Source organism: Hemiscyllium ocellatum, chromosome X (genome assembly GCF_020745735.1).
Source record: "Hemiscyllium ocellatum isolate sHemOce1 chromosome X, sHemOce1.pat.X.cur, whole genome shotgun sequence".
Classification (NCBI taxonomy): Eukaryota; Metazoa; Chordata; class Chondrichthyes; order Orectolobiformes; family Hemiscylliidae; genus Hemiscyllium; species Hemiscyllium ocellatum.
Genome location: NC_083453.1, coordinates 22,540,319 through 22,560,644, shown reverse-complemented (window position 1 = coordinate 22,560,644; position 20,326 = coordinate 22,540,319). Strand labels below are relative to the sequence as shown.

The 20,326-nt window shown below is 42.5% G+C and overlaps 1 protein-coding gene across 1 annotated transcript; it reads right to left on the bottom strand.

Annotated features, from left to right (window-relative positions):
- Positions 1 to 301: 301 nt before the first annotated feature.
- On the bottom strand, positions 302 to 16,969 carry LOC132805718 (25-hydroxyvitamin D-1 alpha hydroxylase, mitochondrial). The gene is made up of 9 exons (XM_060820927.1): positions 16,862 to 16,969; positions 14,784 to 14,974; positions 11,460 to 11,656; positions 5,616 to 5,816; positions 3,738 to 3,901; positions 3,110 to 3,276; positions 2,445 to 2,526; positions 781 to 978; positions 302 to 415 (listed from the first exon to the last, which is right to left on the bottom strand). The coding sequence occupies exons 1-9, from the start codon at positions 16,937 to 16,939 to the stop codon at positions 302 to 304; spliced, it is 1,392 nt and encodes a 463-aa protein (XP_060676910.1). The 5' UTR covers positions 16,940 to 16,969.
- Positions 16,970 to 20,326: the final 3,357 nt, after the last annotated feature.

Sequence of the window (20,326 nt, the reverse complement as noted above, 5' to 3'; positions counted from 1 at the left end):
GATTTCAACATAGTTGATTGTGAAACTTCTTGAAATTTTCCTAAGACATGGTAAGATAATAATGTATATGTGACATGCAGTGTTTTTTCCAATTACCATGAGCACTTAGACCTTGTGGCCTCAGCTGTACTGGTCATATTCATGGGTTCAGAACTGAACAAGCAGCAATAGCTTCTACACCACTGGACTGGCAGTGGCCCACTCGCGATTCCCCATCAAAAGTTGTGGCTAAATGATATAATCTGATTTGGCAAGTTTTTTTTTCTTAGTTTTTAACTATGAAAGCGTCCTGTGGACCCGGTCATCTGTCAATAAATTGTAGATTGATTTCCTGCTCTGGCACCAGCAGAGTTCGAGTCATTGGTTTTACGATGCCACCCTTAAACTCTGGTCTCACCTCAAAGTGGATTAGAATCTGAAAAAAGAAGACAAAATGCACCATCATGAAAAATTGTGAATGCTGGCAGATAATTGGAGATGCCAAGGCTGAGATTGGTGATTTTTTTCTTTAGGTAAGCAAGGAATATGGAGCAAAGGCAAGTAAATCAAGTTGAGTTAGGTCTAGATCATCCATCACCTAGCTGAGTTGTGGAGCAGGCTGAAGGAGCTGAAAGACCACCTCGGGTTATCGATAAAACCATCATCTAGAAATAATTTACACATACTACTGAGTCAGCTAGTGCTATTAACTATTCCACTTGCAACTATTAAGTATCATGGCCAGAAAACAATAAACCCATTTTCTACTGTGCCCAGCAAAGCGTAAATTCTCCAACTTACTCGAGCCAGTGCTAGGTAGATCTCTAACTCTGCAATTCTTCTTCCAATGCAGCTCCTCTTCCCAAATCCAAACGGGATGGATGCATAGGGATGAAAACTCTGATCCTTGTGAAGCCATCGTTTGGGCTGAAAGCAGTCAGGATTGGGGAAAACCTCCTTATCTCGTGAGGTTGCATAATGACACAGCGTAATCAGAGTCTGTTTCAAAGAGTGAAGACCATTCAGAATCATCAAGGCACCATCAGAACAATGATCACCTGTCAAAACACATGGCCACCACAAGTGTGCAGCAGTATTTCCATGCTGTGTACCTCAAGTAGACACAGGTGGTGGGTCATAACTTCAAGATCCGTGAAAGAACAAAACTCTTTGTCGGATGCTTGTGAAAGACTTTAAAAATGAACCTGCAACCTAAAGGTGTTGGCTATGGTTGAATTTGCTGCTCAGTATAAGAATTACTTTTGAAATTTGCTATTTTATACAGACAATCCTCATTTTAAGCTGCCTCATTCTGTGTTGGTCTGCTTTCACCTCACAGATACGATGAGTATGCTTCATATCAGGACTGCTGCTTCAGTGTTATTTTACACAAGGACAAATGTAGGATTACATAATGTAATCAGTGCCACTTTAGACCAGGCTCTCCTACTCCCTGGCTGTTTTCCACATTTCATCTCTCTCCTACTGACAGTCCCTCTCATTCCCTTCCTCTATCTCTACACCCCTATCTTAAGCCCTCACTCACAGCAAGGGTTCAGGAGAGGGAAGCAGTGATCTGGAAGGTTGGCAGGTGGAGAGAGAAGTAATGAGCAGGAGGGGCAGGTGGGTAAATTGGTAACGGGATGCAAATACAAAAAAAGCTAAATTTTTTTCTATTTTAAGACTTATTTTTTTAAAAAGTTACTTCATTTACGAATTTAGGAATTCAAGAATTTATTTCAACTTTCACTTTTTTTTTCTGACGAGAAAGGTCCTATAGGACTTAACTGCAACTTTTACATTGGTAAAATCTGATTCACTTGAAGTTATTGCAGTTTTTAGGAATGGTGCAACAAAATTTAAGTGACGATTTACTGCACTATTTCATGTCCATCATTGAGATCTTAAAGGGATTTGATAAGTAAACAATTATTACATTAAGATTATGAAAGAGATTAGTAGGGTAGATACTGAAATGTTTTCACTTGATTGGGAGAGTCCAAATCAAATTGGTCATAAAATAGATTAGATTACTTAGTGTGGAAACAGGCCCTTCGGCCTAACAAGTCCACACCGACCCGCCGAAGCGCAACCCACCCATACCCCTACATTTACCCCTTACCTAACACTACGTGCAATTTAGCATGGCCAATTCACCTGACCCGCACATCTTTGGACTGTGGGAGGAAACCAGAGCACCCGGAGGAAACCCACGCAGACACGGTGAGAACGTGCAAACTCCACACAGTCGCCTGAGTCGGGAATTGAACCCGGGTCTCAGGCGCTGTGAGGCAGCAGTGCTAACCACATGTAACCTAATTGCTAATAAATCCAAGAGAGAGGGAGGGAAAAGTTTTGGGAGGAGATTCCAGGGTTTAGGGAAGAAATTCCAGTGCTTTGGCAGATGGGACTCCCTTTACCCTCTGGATTATAAAACAAATCTTACAAATCTCTATGCTGCTTACGTTTTTGGGAATGATATATTCTCCAATTTGGATATCTTTATCTGGAATCACACGAGCGTTACCTGGGATTACAGGATAAAGCCTAAAAAAGGGTGGAAAAATAGCACATTACATGCATGGTTTAGTCAGAATTCCCTCATGTAGTCCTGATGTCATTGGCTATTTTTCTCACCTGTGTGTTTTGCTTCTTATGATGGATGTCTGCACATGAGTTGAATACTTTATCTGCTTTTGACCAGTGTTGGCATCAGGCACTGCTCACTTGAAGAACAGTTCCCTTTAATCTACACCATTGATGTACCCCTGCTCCAACCTCAGGACAATGCCCTGATTGCCATTTGCCCATTGCCCATACGGGCCATGCCAAAAAGTAGTAACATTTCTCGAAAGCTCCCAACAAATACAAGCTCGTTCTCTACAGATGAAAGGTAAATGAACTTTCAGATCTTTCATTGTTTCCCATTGGGTGCTGACTGCCATTAATTTTTGATAAGTTGCCATTCCTTCATTGAAGGAAAATAAAAAAGTTTGCATTTGGTTTTCAGATCAGAATTTGTGCAGACACAAATTCTTGGGTGCAACGATAGAGATGCCGAACAAAGGATGAACAATATCAAGGAGACATCCACATTAACAAGGTAACAAAATTTATCCTTTAACCTCACCTTAGTACTTCCTTCACAACAGCTTTCATGAGGGACATCTTTGCCACATCATTGGCTGAGGGGATGGGCTTATCTCCAACTATCTCTTTGATTTCTTGGAATAGGTCTGTCTGAACATCTGGGTGCCTGGACAACTCATATAGTGTCCAGGACATTGTGCTGGAAATCTACAGGAAAGATAGAGAGAGGAAGAGAGAGAGAGAGAGAGAGAGGGGGGGGGGAGGGAATATGGAGTAATGTGAAACTGGTGCTGAAAGGAAGATGAACCATCTAGTTTAGCAATGAATGATGCAGGTAAGAATATCAACTCCCACTGTCTGCTTTTAGTTCTCAAATAGTGTTACAAATGTGCTAAATATCTTTAGGCTTACATAAGACACTATTTACCAATCTCTTCCCCCCACCCAACTGCGCTCAAATGATTGGCAGAGGACAGGATTTGGGTGTGATATTTCTGTAGTGGAATAACCTGCCATCACTGACATTGACAGAATAATATTTGTTCAGGTGGACAATGAGCATTTCATCCAATCCAGCAGGTTCCCAGTTGGTGAGCTCTGATAAAATTACCCCTGATGAGCTTTACAGAGTTTGAACACCACAAGAACTAATATTGATAAGCACTTACCGTGTCTACACCAGCGAGTAACAATTCTGTGACATTGCCATAAATAGCTTTCATGGGGAGATTCTGTGAGGACAGAAAGTAGGTCAGGTATTTCCCCTCAATTGGCTCCCTTTTCGCTACTTTCTGTTGAATTTCAGCCATCCTTTGGTCTATGTGTCCTTTAGCTGCAAAATAGTTGCAACATGTGGATAAGGCTATGGAGAACAACACTTTATCGAACTAGCACTGACCAGTGAATCTCTACTGGAAGAGCAACCTGGAAGAACACAACACCGCTCCTGGCACAATCTAATGTTCTAGCAATGAGAGGTACAGATAGAGTTGATGGGAGTTGTCTTTTTCCTTAAAATGGGGTATTTCAAGACTAGGGGGCACATATTTAAGGTGAGAAGAGAGATTTAAAGGAGACATAAGGGGCAATTTTTTTTTACATAGAGGTGGTTTGAACATGGAATGAACTTCCTGAGGAAGTGGTGGATGCGGGTGCAATTACAATGTCTAAAAGACATTTGGATGCATACACGAATAAGAAAGGTTTGGAGGGATATGGACCAGGAGCAGCCAGGTGGGACTAGTACAATTTAGGATTATGTTCAGCATGACTTGGACATGCCAATGTTGGAGTGGGGTTATATTCAGCAGAGACTGGTTGGCCCGAAGGATCTGTTTCTGTGCTGGGTAACTCTATGACTCCATAAGTGGAATTGTACATAAACCCTTCCAGAGGAAGTGTCTGATTTTGGTAATGCAGAGTGGTGTTATTTTCAAACCTAATGCCTTCTCACATGAAAAAAGCAAAGGACCTTCTAATCTCATTCTGAGGGAATAACAGGACCAGGAAACTCAACACCAGCATATTAGCACCAGATTTTGCTTGTTTTTTGTTATTGCTGCTGAAGATTTCAGGTGATTGGTAAAAGGTCTTGGGGGAGGGAGATGAGTTTTTTTTAAACACTGAGCTTTTGTAATCTCCTCTAGTGTAAATTGTATGTTGATTACTCTGCTTAACCATTTTCCTCTGTGCCTACTGCTGTGGAACTGCCATAAACTCCCCTGCCCTTTTTCTCTCTCACTCTACCTAGCATCTTCATTGTCCAAGGCTTGGTAAATCAAAGTTTGTGCCAATAACATCACTCCCGGTTAAGACAATGAGGCAGGCTTCAAGAACTTTCTCAGCTGATAAAAGGATTGAACCCATGCTGTTGGCATTATTTAGCACTATGCTCTTGCTAACTGACCCCTTCCCACTCCCAATTGTAAAGAGCTAATTATAGCTTTCATACTGTATTCACATTCACTAGAGGAGGAAAAGTAATTGAGGGGTTCCCCTGATTAGGCAGCATCAGAGATTCCCAACCATCTGTAACACGTGACACAGTCCGAGACTTTCTACTTCCAGTTACTTTGGAGACAGTGCTTGCAGAGACTTTTTCTTTTAAAAAATAACAGGAAATGACCACTGGGTCATGCCACAGACCAGATGCTGCTTCCATTATGAGTACCTGTCTGCCAAGACTGTCAAGGGCACCATCACCCTGAGCTATGGGAGCCTACCAGGCCACCACTGGACACATTTAGATGTATAAAACAGGACACAGCCACTGAGGTAGGTTTTTATTTTTAGTTGGGCAGTGAATGATAGGCACTGGATTCAAAATGGTGTTAGCTTTAAAACAGGCAGTTTCCTTACCCTTTCACTTATTCCTTTTATATTCTCTCTTTTCAAGTACTGACCGAATTTAATGTGAGTTAATTTTTCAATCTGATGCTTGTGTTGAAGCACGATCAACGTCCCTCCTACATCCTTGCCTGCTTCCTCATCTCCAGTTGAACTGTGTACCAACTCCATTGCTACCTCAACAAAACATCTTAAATTACCAAAAGAAAACATGTAATCCCAGCAGGCAATGAATTTGCACCAGGGTTTTGGGTAGATTTTGCGTAGAAACTTTGGCATCGCCATGGTGATGAGTGTCATTTGAAACATGGTGTTAATCGACTGGATAAAATCTTCTGTTTCCATGGGAACATCAGACTTGAGGCAGCCAATCCGTGTCTCAAACAGCACTGAAGAGATACCTGAAAGAGTAGCAAAGTTGAACAGAGATTATACTTTGAAAGTTAAAAACTAGCTCAGTAATCTCAATATTATTTTATTGTAGATATAATCCTCAGTAACCTGTAAGCTCTCCCGAAACTCCCACATCTGACAAGAAGAGCATATCACTCTACTAAAGGCCATTTTTGCTCCTTCACAATCTACAGATCCAGAAAATAGCACCGTCTTATTCCTCTACAAAACACTGCTAAATTAATAGTTAAGGCTTATATTTTAAGTTTAATCAAGGGGCATATCTCAATAAAACATATAATCAAGAAAGAACCCACTCTACTCACTACTGAAGACTTAATTTAGATAAATGTGAGGTGCTGCATTTTGGAAAAGGAAATCTTAGCAGGACTTATACACTTAATGGTAAGGTCCTAGGAAGTGTTGCTGACCAAGAGACTTTGGAGCGTAGGTTCATAGCTCCTTGAAAATGACGTAGCAGGTAGATAGGATAGTGAATAAGGTGTTTGGTATGCTTTGTTTTATTGGTCAGAGTATTGAGTACATGAGATGGGAGGTCATGTTGCGGCTGTACAGGACATTGGTTAGGCCAATGTTGGAATATTGTGTGCAATTCTGGTCTCCTTCCTATCGGAAAGCTGTTGTGAAACTTGAAAGGGTTCACAAAAGATTTACAAAGATGTTGCCAGGGTTGGAGGATCTGAGCTATAGGGAGAAGCTGAACAGGCTGGGGCTGGAGCGTCGGAGGCCGAGGAGTGACCTTATAGAGGTTTACAAAATCATGAGGGGCATGGATAGGATAAATAGACAAAGTCTTTTCCCTGGGGTGGGGAGTCCAGAACTAGAGGGCATAAGTTTATGGTGAGAGGGGAAAGATATAAAAGAGACCCACGGGGCAACGTTTTCATGCAGAGGGTGGTGTGTGTATAGAATGAGCTGCCAGAGGAAGTGGTGGAGGCTGGTACAATTGTAACATTTAAAAGGCATCTGGGTGGGTATATGAATAGGAAGGTCGAGCTGAAAATGTGTTGCTGGTTAAAGCACAGCAGGTTAGGCAGCATCCAAGGAACAGGAAATTCGACGTTTCGGGCCAGACGATTCCTGATGAAGGGCTCTGGCCCGAAACGTCGAATTTCCTGTTCCTTGGATGCTGCCTAACCTGCTGTGCTTTAACCAGCAACACATTTTCAGCTCTGATCTCCAGCATCTGCAGACCTCACTTTTTACTCATATGAATAGGAAGGGTTTGGAGGGATATGGGCCGGGTGCTGGCAGGTGGGACAAGATTGGGTTGGGATATGTGGTCGGCATGGACGGGTTGGACTGAAGGGTCTGTTTCTGTGCTGTACATCTCTATGATTCTATTATTTGGGGCTGATATGTTTAAAACATTATTCTGTTCGTCCTGGGACCTGAACTTAGCCACAACTGAGAGAAGGCCTTTGTATTTTGTTCCACTTTCAGGAATGTGAATTCCCTGAGCTGCTCCCTGCTGCTTAAGCCCATTAATTCTTGGATCCACAGGCCAACTTACATTTCAACAAATTAATGTTTTATTCTGCACCCACGCTGACCTCCGTGTCCTCGTTCTCCATCACTATTCCAGTAAACCGAAGAACAATGGAAAAGTTATAGCACAGAAAGAGACTATTCAGCCAGCATCTATGCCAGCTGAATAAACTAGCTGCCCATCCTAATCAAACTTTTCAGCCCCTGGTCTTTAGCCTAGCTGGTTACAGCATTTCAGGTGCAGATCCGGTTCCTTTTAAATGAGTAGAGTTTACCTGAGTTATTGCCTCAACCACCAGACTAGGCAGCAAATCTGAGACACTGACCATGCTCTGGGTGAAAATGTTTTTCCTCGTGTCCTACTAATTCTTTTACCAATCATTGTAAATCTGTATTCCATGGCAATTGACCTCTCTGCTAGGAGAAACAGGTCTTCCCTGTTCACTGTATCCAAGCCCCTCATTGTTTTGTACACTTTAAGCCACTCCTCAGACTACTTTTCTAAGAAAAACAAACCTCACCTCTCTAATCTTTCTTCATACCTACAATTTTCAAAACCAGGCGACTTTCTTGTAAATCTCCTCTGCACTCTCTCCAGAGCAATAATAACCTTCCAGAACTGTTCACAAAACTCCAGTTGTGGCCTTTATCTACCACTTTATCTACCTGGCCTGCCACTTCCTTTAGCCCTCTCATTACCCTCCTGTTTATTATGTATTCCTTTCCTTTGTGAATCCTCCCCAAATGCATTAACTCACACTTCTCTGGATTGAATATCATTTGCCACTTTTCCTCACACTCAACTATTGATATCTTTCTGCAATTGACAGCGATCTTCTCAACTACTATCAACTACCCAGCCAACTTGTATTGTCTACAAATTTCCCAATCATGCCTCCCACATTTAAGTCTTAATCACGAACACACATCACAATCAGCAAGGGACCCAGCATTGATCCCTATGAAACACGACTGAAAAACACTTACCATTCACAAAAATATCTGTTGACTGTGTCCTTTGTTTCCTGTCACTGAGCTAATTTTGAATCCAACTTGCCATATTCCCTGTATCCCATGGGCTTTAATTTCTCTGAACAGGGTGCAAGACAGGAATTTGTCAAATGCCTTACTAAACCCCATATAGACAGCATCCATCACACTACCCTCATCAACCCTCCTTGTTGCTGTCTCAAAAAATTCAATTAAGTTAGTAAGACATGACCTTCCCTTAAATTCATGCTGACTATCGCTGATCAATTCCCACCTTCAAGGTAACAGTTAATCCTTTCTCTCAATATTGATTCTAGTAATTTGCCCACTACTCATATCAGACTGACAGGCCTACAAGTATTTGGCATAAATCTCATAAGCCTTTTGAATACTGGTACAATATTTGCAAGCCACCACTCCTTTGCTACCTCACCTGTATACGATGAGGATTGGAAAATGATTTTCAAAGCATCTGCTATTTTCTCCCTGGCTTCCAATAAACAGTTCAGGATTTAATTTATCTGGTCCTGGTGATTTACCCACCTTTAAGGAGGTCAGATCTTTTAGTACTTTTCATTGTGCTTATTTTATCCAATATTTCACATCCCACCTCCTGTATCATCCCTCTCCTTTGTGAAGACAGAGATAAAATACTCATTTAGAACCCTCCCCACATCTTCTGCAGCTATGCACAAGTTACCATATACACCTCTGATATGGTCCACCCTTCCCTTAGTTGTTCCATTGCTCATCATGTACTGATAAAACATCTTTGGGTTGTCCTTAATTTTAACAGCCTTTTTTTTTGTATCATTGCTTTCCAAATTTCCTTTTTCATTTCACACCAGTACTTTCAATACTTACTAAGCTTCCTTCAGCATTACTTTATTTGATGTTGTCTTAAGCTCTAGTTGTCTCCTTTACCTTACCCTGCACGATGCCAGATGACCGAGGGCTCCAGATTTGGTTGTACTACCCTTTTTGTTTGTGGGGACATGTCTACACTGTACCCCAAAAATCTTGGTGGTAAATGCGTCCCACTGATTTGCAACTGACTCTCCTTCAAATAGCTGTAACCAGTCCACTTTTCGCTGATCATGTCAGCTTTGTAAAATTTGTCTTCCCCCAATTTAGAACTTTTACTGCTGTTCCATCTCTGTCCCTCTCCATAATGATGCTAGATCTAACTGCATTATGGTCACCCACTGTCACTTCATCCACCTGGCCAACTTAGTTTCCTAACACTATATTTAGAATTGTGACCTCTCTCATTGGGCTTTGTTACATGCTGACTAAACAAAAAATCTTTTGAATGCAGTTAAAGTATTTTGTCCCCTCTGTGCATTTCATGCTGTTTATATCCCAGTTGATATTTTGGTAGTTGAAGTTCCACACTATTATTGCCCGACTGTTTTTTGCACTCGAATTACCAACATAATTTCCTGATGAACTTTCCTGATGAAGGGCTTTTGTCCGAAACGTCAATTTTTCCTGCTCCTCAGATGCTGCCTGATCTGCTGTGCTTTTCCAGCACCACTCTAATCTCCAGCATCTGCAGTCCCCACTTCTGCCTTACCTACATATTTGGGAGAAACCAGGACTGCAGATGCTGGAAACCAGAGTCTAGATTAGAGTGGTGCTGGAAAACCACAGCAGGTCAGGCAGCATCCGAGGTGCAGGAAAATTGACGTATCGGGCAAAAGCCCTTCATCAGGAATAGAGGCAGGGTGTCTGCAGAGTGGAGAGATAAATGAGAGGGGGGTGGGGGTGGGGAGAAAGTAGCATAGAGTATAGTAGGTGAATGGGAGTGGGGATGAACGTGATAGATTAGAGAGGAGGGTGGAGTGGATAGGTGGGAAGGGAGATTGGGAAAGCAAATCTTAGCAGGACTTATACGCTTAATGGTAAGGTTCTAGGGAGTGTTGCTAAACAAAGAGACATTGGAGTGCAGGTTCATAGCTCCTTGAAAGTGGAATTGCAGGTAGATAGGATAGTGAAGAAGACATTTGGTATGCTTTCCTTTATTGGTCAGAGTATTGAGTACAGGAGTTGGGAGGTCATTTTGCAGTTGTACGGGACATTGGTTAGGCCACTGTTGGAATATTGCGTACAATTCTGGTCTCCTTCCTATCGGAAAGATGTTGTGAAACTTGAAAGGGTTCAGAAAAGATTTACAAGGATGTTGCCAGGGTTGGAGGATTTGAGCTCTAGGGAGACCCTGGAGCGTCGGAGGCTGAGGGGTGACCTTATATAGAGGTTTACAAAATTATGAGGGGCATGGATAGCGTAAATAGGCAAAGTCTTTTCCCTGAGGTCGGGTTGTCCAGAACTAGAGGGCATAGGTTTAGGGTGAGAGGGGAAAGTTATAAAAGAGACCCACAGGGCAACTTTTTCACATAGAGGGTGGTACGTGTATGGAATGAGCTGCCAGAGGAAGTAGTGGAGGCTGGTACAATTGCAACATTTAAGAGGCATTTGGGTGGGTATATGAATAGGAAGAGTTTGGAGGGATATGGGCCGGGTGCTGGCAGGTGGGACTAGATTGGGTTCGGATATCTGGTCGGCATGGACAGGTTGGACCAAAGGGTCTGTTTCCATGCTGTACATCTCTATGACTCTATGACTAGAACACCTAGTTATTGTCAAATGAACAGGAGTTTCTGTCAGAGGAAATGATAACATAACAGCTGATGGGAAGCCAACAGGATTGGGAGCATTGCTGGTTTTCTACTCTGTCCAGATGTATTCTCCAGTGAATTAATTGAGAACCATACTAATGGGTGTAAAAGGGCATAAGGGTCTATTGAGAGGATTGAGCGGCACGGTGGCTTGGTAGTTAACACTAGTGCCTCACAGCGCCAGGGATTCCGGTTCAATTTCAGCTCTGGGAGACTGGCTGTGTAGAGTTTACACATTCTCCCTATATCTGCATGGGATTCTGTGTCAGAAGCTCTGGTTTCCTCCCACAGTTCAAAGATGTGCAAGTTAGGTGGATTCGCCATGGAATATGTAGGGTGGGGTGGTGGGTCTGGGTGGGATGCTGTTTGTAGGGGCACTGTAGATTTGATGGGCTGAATGGCCTGCTTCCACACTAGGGATTCAATGATTTCCACCCTTTTGTCCTTTTCCCCTCTTTCTATAAGTAGCCTGACCTTCTAATCCGAATTTATAAAACTCTTCTGCCAGATCCTTCACCAGGACCTGGTCGTTCTTGGTCTGTTGGTGCCGGAGCCTGTGGATCAGGTCAGTGACAACTTCATTAAGGACACCACCGTATGCCTCCACTTCCTTTGGTTTCAACATGTGTTTGCTGAGCGTGCTGCGGAGCCTCTGCCACTCCTCTCCTTCCCTGCAAGAAAGAAAGCCCTTAACACAGCAGAACTAACAGCAATGCCTAAACAACTCACTGTTCACCAGGTCAGAAGGTCTCAAAGTGTCTTTATATACATTAACTATCACTATCTTTTACAGGGTAAGAGATCACTGACAGTTTGATAGAGTCAGGTCAACAGGAGAGAGGCCATTTGACTCATTGCACCTGTGTTAATGCTAACTTTTCAAATGAGCCTGTCTAATCTAATTCCTTTTTCCCTGCTCTTCCACTGCATTATTTTATATTCTTCCTTTCAAACACTTATCTAATTCACTTTGAAGTGGTATTAAAATAGGAAAGAAAAAGAACTGCATTTTTTTACATTCCCTCTCACAACCTCCAGGCATGCTTTACAGTCAGTTAAGTATTTTTGAAGTTGCTGTTGTTATGGAAGACAGCTTGTAACTAATTTGCATCTCCCACAAACAGCAGTGTGATAATGATCAAATCATCTAATTTAGTGATGATGGTTGAAGGATACATGTTGGCCAGGATACTGAGGAGAATTCCCCTGCTGTTCTTTAAAATGGGGGCCGTGGGATTTTTTTAACCTTCCTGCGAGGGTCAGTTGGATTTTGGTTTAATGTCTCATGTAAAAGGCAAATTAACTGATGCTAGGCTACATGCAAAGGGAGCAGGCATTGGAGATTGGACAATAACAAGTGTTATCAATGATCTGATCTCTTCCCAAGTTGAGCACTGCTCCCTGTTGGAAGAGTGAGGTTGCTTAATTGGTAATTTATCCTGCAGGGTCTATTCTCTTATGATAAAGCATTCAATATACAACTAATATGGGGTTCTTCTCTCCTTCACTGTTTGATCACACAGCATTGCCCTTTGATGTGAAGGGCACTGCTTGTCACTGGCCACCCAGGTGTTTTCCTATCTTCCTGGTGGTGGAAATTGAATAAAGATTTGTGCACTTTGTGTGTCTCGTTGCGTCTCACACCTGCACACACACACCATGGGTGCTGGGGAAAAAATAAGCACTACCGCAGTTAGGCGGTAGTGTGGGGGTTAATTAAACAAAAAAAAACAGCGAGGGAAAAAAAGAAAAAATAAACAGGAGATTGATCACACAGCACTGCCCTTTGGAAAAAAAAATATGGGGTTCTTGTGGTGCAGTGGCAGTGTCCTTACCTCTGGACCAGGACTTCCGGGTTAAAGTACCACCTGCTCAAAAGGTCTGTAATTATATCTCTGAACAGATGCTTAGAAAATATCTGTACAACTGACAGCCTCTGTGGAAAAAATGTCTTTGATACTAACCCAACAGTTATCTGGTGATGACAGCAGTAAAACAAAGTTTGATGTCAAGTTAAAATCCTGATGTAAAATTGACACATCCTCTATTCCTTTCTCCCTTATACAATTAGCCACCTTCACCTTAAATGCAGCTGTGCAATTCCGTTCAATTATTTCTTATGACAGCAATTTTGACATTCTTATCACTGTCTAGGAAAAGAATTTCTCTTGGATTCCCCTAATATTTATTCATGACGATCTTATATTTGGGATCCCTGGTCTGGCCTCCACCACAGGTGGTGGCTTTTTTCTTGCTTCTCTACAATCTGTCTTTTCACCACCTGATTCCCCAAAAGCATGTCCACTATCTACAAGGTGCAAGTCATGAGCATGATGGAATACTTCCCACTTGCATAGATGGGTGTAGCTCCAACAACACTCTCAAGAAGCTTGACACGTGACAAAACAGCCCCCTTGATTGGCACCACGTCCACAAATATTCACTCCCTCCATCACCGATGCTCAATAGCAGCAGTGTGTACCATCTGGAAGATGAACTGCTGCAACTCACCAAGGCTTTTTTTGACAGTGTTTTTCAAACCCACGACCTCCACAATCGAAAACAAACGCAGCAGATGCATGGAAACACCAATATCTGCAAATTCCCCTCCTAATGTGACACATCATCCTGACTTGGAAATATATCACTATTCCTTCAGTGTCACTGGGTCAAAATCCTGGAACTTCTTCTCTCACAGTATGACATCCCATGGACTCCAGCAGTTCAATAAGGCAGTTAACCATCATGTTCTTGAAAGCAATTAGTAATGAGCAATAAATGCTGTTCCAGCCAGCAATGTTTTCACCCTGCAAATTAATCTTTTATAAAGTGATTGCTGATTTTTCCTGTTGAGGTAAGTGGAACCTGTATTTTGGAGCTATGCTGTAAGTGCAGAGCTCAGTTTGGAAGCCTTATTATTCGGCCCTTAAACCTATCAACTGAGGGACAGAGTCCAGCAGGCATGCGAGTTATTCATTCTTTTTGCCTACAACTGCATCCATTGTGCTTCTGTTTTTACCATAAAGCTTTTGGCAAAGGACTGAAAGCAACACACAAATTAATCACGACTAAGGAAGAAAATCACCGACTGTCTCTGGGTCATGTGGTTGTCAATAGATCCATGGAAATGTTAAAAATCTGCAGGACTGGCCAGGAATCAGCAGCCATAGTGACTCTGTATGATCACTATCACCCATGTATTCCGCAGTATTCCTTTTCCAAGGACCAAGTACTGTAGAAGTGTGGGAGCCAGTGAACCTTTGTTTTGATTGATCAAGAGATTATTATTTCAGGAGCTCTTACACTCTCAATGTTGTACAGTCAAGATTTAAGGGTCAAATTGGCCTCCTCGTGTTCCTATGTTGAAGTCAATCAGCTTTGATCAATGGTGAGCAATGTCTTCCTACCATCATTTGCGTTTAAACTATAGTGACTATCATGTAGGTCAATATGGCAGTCATTTATGCACAGCAAGATCCCACAACACTGAAGGATAAGCAGTGATGTCTGTTCAACAAGGAATGTTGGCCAGGATACCATGAAAATTCCTTGTTGTTCTTCAAATTGTGCCAGGAAATCTGAACCAATGAAACATACTTCTGTGAAGCAACTTGAGATGTTAAATTAAAACACTATATAATTAATAGTTGTTATTGTTCTATTTAATGTTTCATCCAAGTCGTTGAAAAGTCACATTCTCCAGCTAACAGTTGCATTTGACGGCTGTTTCACAAGAAAACTACACACAAGTTCCTTTTACGCCTGCTGTAACCTCCGAGTTGATTTGGTTCTACTCACGCTGTGAGGAGCCCATAAGCATGTCCTCTATATTGTCTGTAATCTTTCCAAGATGATAAATCAGAACGGATTGGAAGGGTCCCTTCCTGCCGCAAGACTTGTTCGATTAATGATGGATCTGCAATATGTACTGTCAGGATAGGCCCGAAATGTGCCTTCCACACAGGGCCATACTTTGCCTTCCCCTCCAGCTAACAAGTAAAAACATAAAGCAGGTGAAGACATTGGCAATATAATCCTTACATCCTCCAGATCCCAGTTCAATGAGAGTCAGCAGGTCAAGGGACATTGATGGAAGTATCAAATATTAATATTTTTAAAAGCAAAATACTGTGGATGCTGGAGATCTGAAATATAATGTAGTTAAAATCTGATTGAAGATTTGTAGCTCGGGTATCCGTTGTTGTGGTTCTGCTCGCCGAGCTGGAAGTTTTTGCTGCAAACGTTTCGTTCCCGGAAGAAACATCAAAGCAGCGCTTCACACGAGGCTCCAACAGCACTGATGATGTTCCCTAGCCAGGGAACGAAACGTTTGCAGCAAAAACTTCCAGCTCGGCGAGCAGAACCACAACATATAATGTAGTTTTTATCCTGGAGCATTGGCGGCTGAGGGGTGACCTTATAGAGGTTTATAAGATCATGAGGGGCATCGATAGGGTGAATAGCCAGGTCTTTTCCCCAGGGCAGGGGTGTCCAAAACTAGAGGGCATAGGTTTAAGGTGAGAGGGGAAAGGCATAAAAGAGACCTAAGGGGCGCCTTTTTCATGCAGAAGGTGGTGTGTGTATGGAATGAGCTGCCAGAGGAAGTTGTGGAGGCTGGTATAATCACAACATTTAAAAGGCATCTGGACAGGTACATAAATAGGAAGGGTTTAGAGGATATGGGCCAAATGCTGGCAAATGGGACAAGATTAATTTTTGATATCTGGTTGGCCTGGATGAGTTGGACTGAAGAGTCTGTTTCCCTGCTGTTCAACTCTCTGACCCTATGCTGGAGAAACTCAGCAGGTCTGGCAGCATCTGGGGTTAGAGAATCAGAGTTAATATTATGAGTCTGATATGACTCATTTCCGGAACTGAAAGGAGCTGGAAAATTGTGTTTCCTTTTATGCTGTTGAGAAAAGGAAAGGAGGAACAAATGTAACACAGTGTTCCACTCAGTGGCCAGAACAAGAGGCAAACAAAGTGTTACTAATAGCAGAGGAGTAACATAGGTGGGGAATAGATATTAATGCTAGATATTAATAGCAGAAAATAGATTGCTATTCTGAGAGCAAATCCATGCAAACAAGACACTTGTTTATGAGAAATAGGTGTAATCAAACTGGAGGACATGTTCATGCTCAAGTTGAGGGAGTAGGGAAGTGAGGACAAGGGGAATCCTACCATTATTCTGGAGGAGGAGAAGGAGTGAGGGCAAAGTGTGCAAACTGGATCTGATAAGGCTGAGGGTCCTGTCAACAACAGTGGGTGGAATCCTCCGTTGAGGAAAGAGGAAGGCATGTTGGAATCTCCCCTGCACAGAATGACATGTAAATTCAGTTTCTTTAGATTATTTTTGGAAAGTAAATGACAATGGACTGTAAATGATTGATATTCAAATATATTTTACTTCAAAAATTGTGCCATTATTAAAACAGCAGATGATAATGAAGAAAAACATTTTTAAATGCACTGTAAAGTTTGCTAAGATTACTAATATTAAATTTCTGCCTCTATTTAACTTTTTAAAAGGAAATCATTTACAGGAATTCTCATCTTTTACACAATATCTTTCCACTCAAGTGTGCAGGTTAGGTGGTTTGGCTATGCTAAATTGTCCATAGTGTCCAGGTAGGTGCAGGCTGGATGGATTAGCCATGGGAAATGTAGGGTTACAGGAAAAGGATAGGGGATTGGGTCTGGGTGAGATGCTCTTCAGAGGTTGGTATGGACTCGATGGGCCAAATGGCCTGCTTCCGCATTGTAAGGATTCTATGAAATTCCAATGTTCATAGTATGACTATTCAGTGCTGGCATTACAATTAGATTCCAGATTTTAAAATGACTTATTGCAGAATGTCATACCTTGTCCTTACCTGTAGCTCATGTAACCTGGACAGTCCTTTCCTGAAAAACAGATCATGAGCAAACCGCACAGCACTAGGACCCGGCATCTCAGATATAGTTCTCAAGCTCTCTGTCTCTTGTTTCTTGGACAAGGCCGATTTCATCATTTCGGAAACGTATCTGCAATACACAGGGAATCGGTTGACCATCTTTAGGACCAATGACATTGTAATCGTTCTGGAAATAAAGCAGTGCAATCCTCCTCACCTTCATTCAGATGGTCTTTATATGGCTACAGCACTGACTGCTCAACCAAGCTTGGCGGCGGGAAAACGTCCTTGACTGACAGCGTATTTGACCAGTAGGAATTCGAGATGGATATAAATGACCCAACCAACTAATCAGGAGTGACAAACAAGTTTGGTCGATCGGATGCCTTTGCCAGCTATTTAAAAGGACAATCCCAATTTCAGGGCAAAGCGATTGGGATCAAGGAAATATATATAAGAGATAAAATACCAGAGGAAAAAGAAAACATGAGATGTGTACAATTTCGTTTATTTTAAATTTAAGAATAAAAGATTTCCTAACTTGAAAACAAATAGCACCCGAAAGGAGTTTTCACAAGTTATGGGGAGGAGGAGGTGTGAACGGAAAGTGTGCTAACGGAAAGTTGGTTAAGCAACAAGCAGAACTCACAAATCTAAAATGATGTTCCGCTGCTTTGACCCTCAATACGCATCACGTCCAGGAATGAAGCTTGATAGCTCTGTGTTAAACTTCTGGCCAGTTCATCGAGAGTTTTCGACTTCACCAGACTTTGTAACCGTGAAAACATGACCAAGCGTTGACCATGACCATTACCGGAGCAACTGAATTGGGAAATGAGTGTGTCAAAGAGGGAAAACAGTCGGACACCATTCCAGACTGTCAGAATGCAGATATTTGGCCAGATGCTCGCTGGTCTGATGGGGACCTGGAAGAGCACAGCATCCAAAGTGCAGCGAAATCGACGTTTTGGGCAAAAGCACTTTATTCCTGATGAAGGGCTTTTGTCTGAAACGTCGATTTCGCTGCACTTTGGATGCTGCCTGAACTGCTGTGCTCTTCCAGCACCACTGATCCAGAATCTGGTTTCCAGCATCTGCAGTCATTGTTTTGACCACCCTGATGGGGACCTGGCCTTCCGTGCGACTAAATTAGAGTCCAACCATATTCGTGACTGTAAAGGCAGAAAGAAGCGTTAAGCTGGTCGAATTTCAAGAAATCGCAAAGCCGAATAACAGCTTTAATTCTGGAATCGATCATAAGGCAGACAAGGAAAGATGTGAGCTGGATCATCAGAGGAAAATGTGAAGGGCATTTAGAGACCTCAAAACAGTCAATACGGAGGGTATATCCGAGTGACCGTCTTATCTATCAGTGTTTTGGACTTTTTCATCCCGCAGAGGTTTGCTCCTGGTCACAGTCGGTGTTCAGTTGGACAGGGTGCACAGAGGCATCAACAGCGCTCGGGCAATGTGACAAATGGAAAACTACAACTTGAATTCATTCGATTGCATAGGGTCTTGCAACATCCAGTGGGATAATGTTCCATGAAAGTAGTACACAGATTTCAACAGAATCCTTTCACCCTGTACCCAAATTCCAAATCAATAAATTATGATATCAATGTTTTTTTTCCAAATTATCCCACCTCTTCAAAGTGGCCAGTCCAGAGGTCAAATTGCATTTTCGGCGGGGGAGGGGGGGGGGGAGTGGTGTTGGCGAGGTAGAGGAGCGGTTGGGGGGAAAGGAACACCTCTTGCAGCCTTCCACAATAAATACGGATGGCGTGCAGTGCTAAAACTGGCTCATGTGGAGTAAAGGCAGAAAAATGGGCTTCAGCTGCTAGGGTTGAATCCTACGCAAACCGATTGCTACAAATCTTCCCCTTTTCTCACTCCGCGCTATTTAGCAGAGCTAGAGGACAGTCACGGGGCTGAAAATGGAATACTGGATATGGAAATAATACAGCTTATATTTATGTAGCACCTTTAAACTAATGGTTACGGTGGATTGGCCGCTGTAAATTGCCCATAGTGCCCAGGGATGTGTAGGCGAGGTGGGTAAGCCATTGGAAATGCAGGGTTACAGGGATGGAGTGTGTCTGGATGGGATGCTCTGAGGAGGAGCGATGTGAACTCAGTGGGCCGAATCGCCTGTTTCCAAACTGTAGGGATTCTGTTCTAATGGAATATTCCAAGTTGTTTCACATGCAAATATGAAAGAAAAGCTAGTTTGGAAAGTAATGGCCAGTTTCAACAATGGGAAGCCGGGGACAGTGAAAGAGGAAGAATTGTTGTGGTCACTAGGAGACTAATGCATCTATCAAACATTCCTTTGCTATGTGAAAACACTATAAGAAAGACATGTATTTTTGGAATCCCTTTAACAACCTCAGGACATTCCAAAGTCTCCAAAATAGAACTAATGAAACGCTTATGAAGTGTAATCACTGTTGTAACACAGGAACAGTGGCCAATGTCCACAATAAGCTCCAACATGAATATGATAATGAACTGGAGAATCTCTTTTCAGTGATTTTGGGTGAGAGATAAATATTGGCTAGGACACCTGGGATAACTCCACCATCATTTAAACAGTGCCATCTGATCTTTTACATCCACCAAAAAGGGTAGACAGGGCCCTGGTTTCACACTTCATCTCAAAGTCAGTCCAGTGCACCTTTAGAGCATCAGTTTGGATTTTGTGTTCAGATCTCTGGGATACAGCCTGAATCCATGACTGTCTAATTCCGAGTTGAGTGTGTTAGCCCCCCGAGCCACAGTTCAATTTCTAGGCTGATGTTACTTCCTACACATCACATCTTGAAGACAGACATTTTTTCAAAAAACTTAGCTGTAAGTATAGAAATATAGTCTCAGCACTGATGTGTGAAATTTATTTCATGTACACATGGTGAAGCTTTGGTGGGTAAAAATGTAATTATCAATTGTCATAAGAATGTGAAGGCATCAGAGATGGAGCAGGAGATTCACAATTTTCTGGGAAAAAAGATGTGGGCATTGCTGGCTGGGTTAGCATTTATTCCCTTTCCAGCTGCCCTTGAGAAAATGGTGGTGAGCTGCCTTCCTGAACTGCTATAATCTATTTGGTCTAAGTGCACCCACAATGTTATTAGGGAGGGAGTTCCAGGATTTTGACTCAGCAACAGTGAGGGAATGGTGATATACTTCCAAGTCAGGGTGTGCAGGTGGTAGTGTTCCCATGTAGCGGCTGTCTTTGTCCTTCTAAATGATAGAGCTCATTGGTCTGGAAGGTGCTGTCTAAGGAGCCTTGGTGCATTTCTGCAATGAATCCTGTAAATGGTACACACTGCTCAACAATAAGTATACCATTTTGGATACTGTTGGGGGGGGGGGGAATGACTTACCAGGGGAAAGCAGTGGGGCACCTGCTGCTCAGAAGGGAAGGGGGAAGAGGAGCAGAGC

What these genes read in the sequence shown, in the direction of transcription:
- LOC132805718 (XM_060820927.1), bottom strand. Translation starts at nt 16,939, where the DNA reads ATGCCGGGTCCTAGTGCTGTGCGGTTTGCTCATGATCTGTTTTTCAGG. An exon ending in GCTTATGGGCTCCTCACAGC is followed by an intron (nt 11,657 to 14,783) that starts GTGAGTAGAACC and finishes TCTTTCTTGCAG; the next exon opens with GGAAGGAGAGGAGTGGCAGA. An exon ending in GGATTACATGTTTTCTTTTG is followed by an intron (nt 3,902 to 5,615) that starts GTAATTTAAGAT and finishes ACTATTTTGCAG; the next exon opens with CTAAAGGACACATAGACCAA.